Genomic DNA, 7,525 nt, shown 5'->3' with positions numbered 1-7,525 from the left:
CATGAGAGCAAGAGAGATGAGGCAGAGAGGTGGTGCACACAGAGAAAGAAAAAAAGAAACACACACAGAGAGAGAGAGAGAGAGAGAGAGAGAGAGAGAGAGAGAGTGAGATCGTGAGATCGAGAAGAGCGAACTGGGGTGGCAGGGGGTGCTATTATCTGTAGCATACTTCTGGTGCACCTGGAGGCAGTGTTAGGTGATGGCAGCAGGTGATGTAAGCTGTTGCATCCCTAAGAGCAAACCAGTGGGATTGCCTGTACATTAACAGGAAGAACACTTATAGGCCTGTTATCCATGCAACGATTCCCTGGAACCATCTTTATTTTAGACTATTTTATTTTATGTGTGTTTTGCCTGCATGTATGTTTGTGTACTATATACATGCAGGCCCACAGAAGTCACAAGAAGGTGTGGAATCCACTGGAACTTGAGTTACAGATGGTTGTGAGCCACCATGCAATTGCTGGTGACTGAACCTCAGTCCTTGGCAAGTACAGTGAATGATCTTAACCACTGAACCATCTCCCTAGCCCCATGATTTTTGTTTTAATTCAGATATTGTGGCTTTAAAGGTTTTGCATGTTTGTGTATGTGTGTGCACATGCACGCATGTGAGTGTTTGTGTGTGTACATGCATGCTTGTGATATGCCAAAATATACAGCACATTTAAAATTGTAAGTCATGTACACTTAAAATTTAAATAATACTAATACGGGTCATTGAGATGGCTCAGCAGGTAGAGTGGTTGTCACCATGACACACATGATAAAGAGAGTAAATTAACTCCCATAGTTGTTTTCTGATTTCCACATGTGTCATGTTAAGTCTGTGTGTATCTCCACATGTAACATGGTATATACACATTCATGCACAACAAATAATTAAGTGTAAGAAAACTTTAAGTCACACTGATAAAACCAACACTAATGTACCCATTATTAACTGGCTATGGCACTGCATGTGTGTTCCTTCTCTTACTCCCATATTCTGAAGGTTAGCTTAATGATTCCCATGTGTTTGTAGAATTCTATTAATTTTGTTGTTGTTTAAAGATAAGGGCTCACGTGGTCCAGCCTTAAGCTTGCTATATAGCCAAGAATGTCCTTGAACTTAAATTTCAGATACTCCTGCTTCCACTTCTTGAGTACTGGGAAGATAGGCTTGTGCAGCAGGCCCAGTTTATGTGGTGCTGGGGATTAAACTCAGAACTTGGCAAGCACTCTGTCTATTGGCTATATGCCCATACTGAGCCCTCCTCCTCCTCCTCTTCCTCCTCTCCCTCCTCCCCTCCTCCTCCTCTTCCTCTTCCTCCTCCTCCTCTTCCTCTTCCTCCTCCTCCTCTTCTCTTCTTCTTCTTCTTCTTCTTCTTCTTCTTCTTCTTCTTCTTCTTCTTCTTCTTCTTCTTCTTCTCTCTCTCTCTCTCTCTCAAAATAGAATCACTTGATCTGAGGAGATAATTCATTTAATAAAGTCATTGCATACACAAGCATGAGGACCTGAGTTTGATCCCTAAAACCCACAGGCACAGTAGCATGTCTCATCATTCCGGTGCTAGGGAGACAGACAGGCAGACCCCTGGAACTTATTGGCTATGCAGTCTAGCCTGATGGGCACCAATGAGAGCCTCTGTCTCCAAAGATAAGGTGAATGGTTCCTTAATAATGTATGAAGTTGATCCCTGGCATCCACATGTACAGATGTGCACAGGACCATCCTCTCCCAGCACACGCACAAACAAAATAAAAATGTTTTGGGTGTTGGGTCCCCTGTAGAAGCAGCCAGTGCTCTCGATCTTCAAGTCATCTCTCCAGCCCTGAACTTAACATTCTTAACAGTAGCGTGGATTTTGTCCTGAATGCGTTGAGGGACCCTGCCTCAGCGACCTTTTCAGTCTTCTCTTTGTTTCTCCAGCAGGCCAAGCTTGACGCTCAGCTCCAGAGCAAAGAGTTTTACCAGCCCAAGCCCAACCCTAACCCCAAGCTGGAGGATGGCTATCCTGCTTTCAAAAGACCCTACATGACTGCCCTAGACTTGGGAGTCCCTGGCTTCTTCCCGCCACAAGAACGGGTAACTGCTAGGAAGGATGACGGCAGGTTTACCACCACCTGCCATTATGCTTACCCAGCATCCCTGGCGCTGTACCTGGCCCAGCACGACCCCTACTGGCTTCACCAGAGGGCCGACTTCCCGTGCCTCATGGAAACAGAGCGGCAGCCTGCTCCAGAAGTGGGCAAAGGCTACCTTCTACTCCCTGGCTGTCTCTGTGACCATCACCAGAGAGTCAAGGTCCCCATCTTGAATAGGTGGGGCCCCATGATGCCATTTTACCAGTAGACGTGCGAGAATACCCGCTGTTTCAACGTATGAAGGAATTCCATGCCAATGCTCACAGAGAAAGCACAAAAAAAAAAAAAAAAAAAAAAAAAAAACAAAAACTGGGAAAGATGTTCCTTATGCTAAGGGGTATTGTTTCATAGTCCCGTCCTCATCTCGAAGGGAAGGAAGGAGGGAAAATCGGTGCATGTGCTGAACTGAAATTGGTGTCATTTTTATTTTTTCTACCTTTTGGGGTGTGTATAGAATGTATGGAGATGTGTATGTGTGTGAGTGGTGTATGTTCACATGTGGAAGTCAGAGGACAATCTCAGTCCTCTTTTGTTTTGTTTTGTTTTTCAAGACAGGGTTTCTCTGTATAGCCCTGGCTGTCCTGGAACTCACTTTGTAGACCAGGCTGGCCTCGAACTCAGAAATCCGCCTGCCTCTGCCTCCCGAGTGCTGGGATTAAAGGCATGCGCCACCACGCCCGACTTTCCTCCTTCTTTTTAAAGATGTATTTATTTAGTATGCATACAGTGTTGTGCCTGCATTTATGTTAGGGCAGAAGCTCTCACTCATTTAGAGGGCACAAGATCTCATTAGAGACAGATGGTTATGAGCTACCATGTGGTTTGAATTGAACTGGGGTCCTCTAGAAGAGCAGTTTGTGCCCTTAATCTCTGAGCCATCTCTCCAACGCTCCTTGTTGTCTGAAGTATACTGGTTGCGGGCACATTCTTAGCCATGATAAACCTCTGAGTGCTGCTCTATAACAGGAACCGCAGTAGCCCCTGAGGTTGTCAAGGAGACTAGAAGTGGATTTCACAAACGTTACCTATGTATCATCTATTTGTCTCTTTCTGTCTGGTTCGTCCATGCATCTGTCCGTCTGTTCCATCCATTCTATCCTAGTACCCTAGGATGGGATTTGCTATGTAGGACGCACATCAGAAAGCAAGCCAAGTCTTCCAGGAGCCCCGCCCACTGGCAGCTCAGCAGGTATGCGTCAGGGAGGTAATTAGTGGAACGGGCTGACATGCTCCACTCACGCACCTGCCACCAGGTCCCTCTGCCAGACTCTCCTCACAGTATTCAAGCCCAGCCTCACAGTATTCAAGCCCAGCCTCACAGTATTCAAGCCCAGCCTCCCACATCTGTTTCTTCAATGATTGGGTTCTTGTACATATTTGCCTGGATGAGTTTCCTCATCCCGTAGGTGCAGTAACTGGCATTGTCCTAGCCTTTTCCTCTAAGTCTGTCATCCCCAGGTAGCCAGTCTCCGTTTTTTAGTTCCCTTCACCAGCTCTTTACACCAACAATTCCTGGCGCCACTCCTCGCTGGGCTGGAGCCAGATTCCTGACATAACTAGTAAAGTCGATATAGCATTCCTTTTTTTTTAGGTCTTTGCAAACTCAGAGGCCACGCTGTGCCCTGACTCCAGGCAGACTCAGATGGGGATGGGTGGGTTGGTTGTGACTGACTCACAAATTTGCTATGCCCCGCCTCTGGGGGTGCTCCGCAGTCTAAGGTCAAAATCCTGGAAGGAAGGAGATAATCCCAGCCCTTTTCCCACAACACTATCCCAACCCAAACCCTCATCTAATAGGAACTGAAGGGAAGTTTCTATCCCTGTTTCTGTCCTCCTCCATGTCTCCCCTCGTTTCTTCAAGGACAGTTCTTGGCTACTTCAATCACAACCGTATGCATAATAGGTTGGCGGCATCTAATCCTGGATGCTAGTGCCTGCTTGGCAGTGCATACTGATGGTGCATACCATCTCACCTGGCGTTCTTTGTAGCAGGTTTTAATAGGCTGGGTTTAATTTGTTTGTTGAGACAGGGTTTCACTAACAGCTCTTGCTGGCTGGGAACTCACTATATAGACCAGACTGGTCTAGAATTGATAAAGATTGGCTGGAAACTACTTCCTGAGCATTGTGATTAAAGAAGTGTCCCACAATCGTCCCACCAAAGTCACCTGGTCTTTGCAAGTCTGTGTTCTTTCTCTTTTCTGCCTCTTCCGTTTTCACCCATGTGGAAACCTGAGACTCATCAAAGGGAGCAGTTCTCTTTCTACCTTTCTATCCAACCAGAGGGAAGGATGCTCAGAGTTCTGCAGATGTGCTTGCGGGTTTCTTGGGGGTGGGGCGAGGTGGGATGGGTATGGCTCTTTAATCTACAGTTTAGCCATCAGATCTCCTCGTGAATCCGGGGAGAATGTACTCACATTCGAGCTGAGGGAAGTAAACCCCGACTTCATTCCGAGTCTCTGTTGAACTCCAGGTTTGTATGAGATCCTGCAACACAAGTCACATCTCTTATTTAAGTCTTCACACTATGTTATCTGCAGTAGTGGATATAGATTAGAGAGCTGAAAGACAGTTGTAAACAAGAAACCAGAAGCTGCGATACCAGAAGACACTGTCCTGTCACCAGTCACTCCTGGGGGTGGGGTGGGGATTTTGAGAAGCAAGATAGGGACTTGTTATGCAAATATGGGTGGCCTGAGAGGCAGGTGGGTTATTATTAAAAGCTACTGCAGTTCTGTTAGCTATGTGATCTTGTCCCCTGGCATGTAAAACAGCAACTGAAAATAATTGTTTTTACCAAGGACCTACTAAAATTAAAGGTCATGTCAAATTCTATAAAAGAGTACAAATCTGAGATCACTTAAGATATTGTAAATATTTCCTTTCTTTGTGTGTGTGTGTTGTGTTTTTTGAGACAGACAGGCTCTAGCTGACCTCAGAAATTTTTATGGAACCAAAACTGGCTTTACATTTCTGAACCTTCTTTCAATGGCATGTGGATTCAATCCCAGCAGAAGCAGGTGAGGTTGAGGCCAGCGTGGTCTTCATACTGAGTTCCAGGTCAGCCAACCAGACATACATAGTAAGACTCCTTTTCTGTTAGTAAGTTAGTAAGTAAGTAAGTAAATAAATAAATAAATAAATTAAATAATAAGATTCCGACCTCCTGCCTCCACCTCCCAAATGCTTGAATTCAAGGTGTGAAAACACCCAGTCCTAGTTTTGTCCTTTTGTTCTGTTGCCACGATTGGCAGGTGGTAGAACACAAAGTGGTCTGAAAACTATTATATTTTTGAAAAGCAGTTCACCCCAAGGCGACGTTTAGGAATGGCTTGTATAGACACTCTATAGCCATGACAACAATTTCATCTGCAGGAAACTGTTTTGATTTGTTGCTATCACAACCTTCCACCTCCCGGAAACTTGTATTTGCCTTTATCTTCCTAAAGTACCATTTAAAAATTCCATGTCTGCTTCTTGATTCCTTAGACACACTACCCACAGTGTGAATGTCCCCCTTTATCCAGCTATTGAGTAATTCTTTAGACGATCCTTGAAGAGATGAATCCCTCTTGTCCTTAGTTACGTCTCGGTGTCACCCCTTCCCCTTAGCTTCCAATTCTGAGTAGCTGAACACTGTCAGGTTCCTGCTGGGAGGCCCCAGAGCCCTGGGCTTGCTACACCTTGCAACTCTGGTTTCTCTCTATGCCCCTGGGACTGACAAGAAGGATATTTTGACCAAAGTTGCAGTCATCTCTCAGGATAGTGTCTCTTGGCACAATTTTTTTTAAGATGTATTTATTTATTATATGTAAGTACACTGTAGCTGTCCTCAGATACTCCAGAAGAGAGCATCAGATTTCATGGTTGTGAGCCACCACCATGTGGTTGCTGGGATTTGAACTCGGGACCTTCGGAAGAGCAGTCAGCACTCTTAACCACTGAGCCATCTCGCCAGCCCCCCTCTTGGCACAATTTTAAAGCTAACTTCAGGCAGACCTTGGAGCCCACGATGAGATAGATAGCCAAGCAAGAGAACCGCACAAGCCACACATCCATTTGCATCCACACATAAACATATGCACATGGAAAATTTATTTTTAAAAATTGCATTTATTGCTGGGAAATGGTGGCACACTTAAGCTCAACACTTGGCTGGCAGAAGCCTGGTCTACAGACCAAGTTCTAGGACAGCCAGAGCTACACATAGAAACTGTGTCCATAAAACAGAATAAAAGAAAACAATATATTTATTGTGGGGGTGAAGGGTGGGCACATGCCACACAGTGTGTGTGTATGGAGGTCAGGAGATAACTTGGTGGAGTTGGAGTTTTCCTGCTAATACTTGTAACCCAGAGATCAAACTCTGGGCAGCAGGTGCCTTTTCCCACTGAGCCATCTTGCCAGCCCAAACAATAGAAATAAATAAATAAAAGATAAAATCACTTAAGAAAGGCAGTGAGTACTTCCAAAATGATACACCCCTCCTGCAACCACCACCCCACCCCATGAAGTCCCTCCTAACTGAACATGAAGAGCAGTGGTAGCAGAGCCCTCTGCCTTGGAGTGCTGGGGCCTTTACTCCCTTAGCTACTGGACAGAGATCTCTCAGCTCCTGCTCCCTGGCTTAGGCTCTCTGGCCTTTTCCTGAGTAGGTTAAGGTAGTGGCCTCCTGCTGGCTTCCTATCTGGAACTCTCTCTCCCTCTGATCAACCCACTTCTTTTTTTTCCTTTTTTTTTTTTTTTTTTTTTTCAAGACAGGGTTTCTCTGTATAGCCCTGGCTGTCCTGGAACTCACTTTGTAGACCAGGCTGGCCCTGAACTCAGAAATCTGCCTGCCTCTGCCTCCCCAGTGCTGGGATTAAAGGCGTGCACCACCACGCCCTTAACCCACTTCTTTATTCACCATGGTGACCTTAAAATTGCTCCTCGTAGAAACTTCAGTCTCCAGCGTAGAAACTTCTGACAGCTTCCCATCTGCTAGCCAAATCCCATTCCCCACCCCCAAGAACTGTGAGACTGTCTTTTACTAAGGGAATACTTGACCAGACATAACAGTGCATACCTGTAATTCTGGTATTCAATAAGCAGAGAGAAGATTGAAAGTTGGAGCTAGCCTGGGCTATAGAGCAAGACTCTACCTCTCTCTTAAAGAGGACACTTACCATTCTTTGTGTCTCCAAACCATCATAGGTATTCTTAGTATAGAAGTCTGGCCTTGGGCAGTCTTAAGTGGGTAGGCTAGACTACAGGTTCCAATTAGAGTTGAGTAATGGATAGTGTAAAATAGATCTAAAGTAGGTAAAGATGTTTGCCACCAAGCCTGATGACCTGAATTTGATTCGGGGAACCCACATGGTAGAAAGAGAAAACTGATTCCCGTCAGCTGTCCTCCAGC

General features: G+C 45.4%; 1 protein-coding gene across 1 annotated transcript in view; it reads left to right on the top strand.

Annotated features, from left to right (window-relative positions):
- Nucleotides 1-2,533, top strand: part of Tex37 (testis expressed 37) — a 6,146-nt gene extending 3,613 nt beyond the window's left edge. Inside the window, exon 4 of the mRNA XM_021165649.1 lies at nucleotides 1,913-2,533. Coding sequence (XP_021021308.1) covers nucleotides 1,913-2,335 — 423 coding nt within the window. The 3' untranslated portion in view covers nucleotides 2,336-2,533. The remainder of the gene's footprint in view (nucleotides 1-1,912) is intronic.
- The last annotated feature ends 4,992 nt before the right edge of the window (nucleotides 2,534-7,525 follow it).

This window comes from Mus caroli, chromosome 6, assembly GCF_900094665.2.
Source record: "Mus caroli chromosome 6, CAROLI_EIJ_v1.1, whole genome shotgun sequence".
NCBI classification, from domain to species: domain Eukaryota; kingdom Metazoa; phylum Chordata; class Mammalia; order Rodentia; family Muridae; genus Mus; species Mus caroli.
This window is presented reverse-complemented; position numbering and strand designations above follow the sequence as displayed.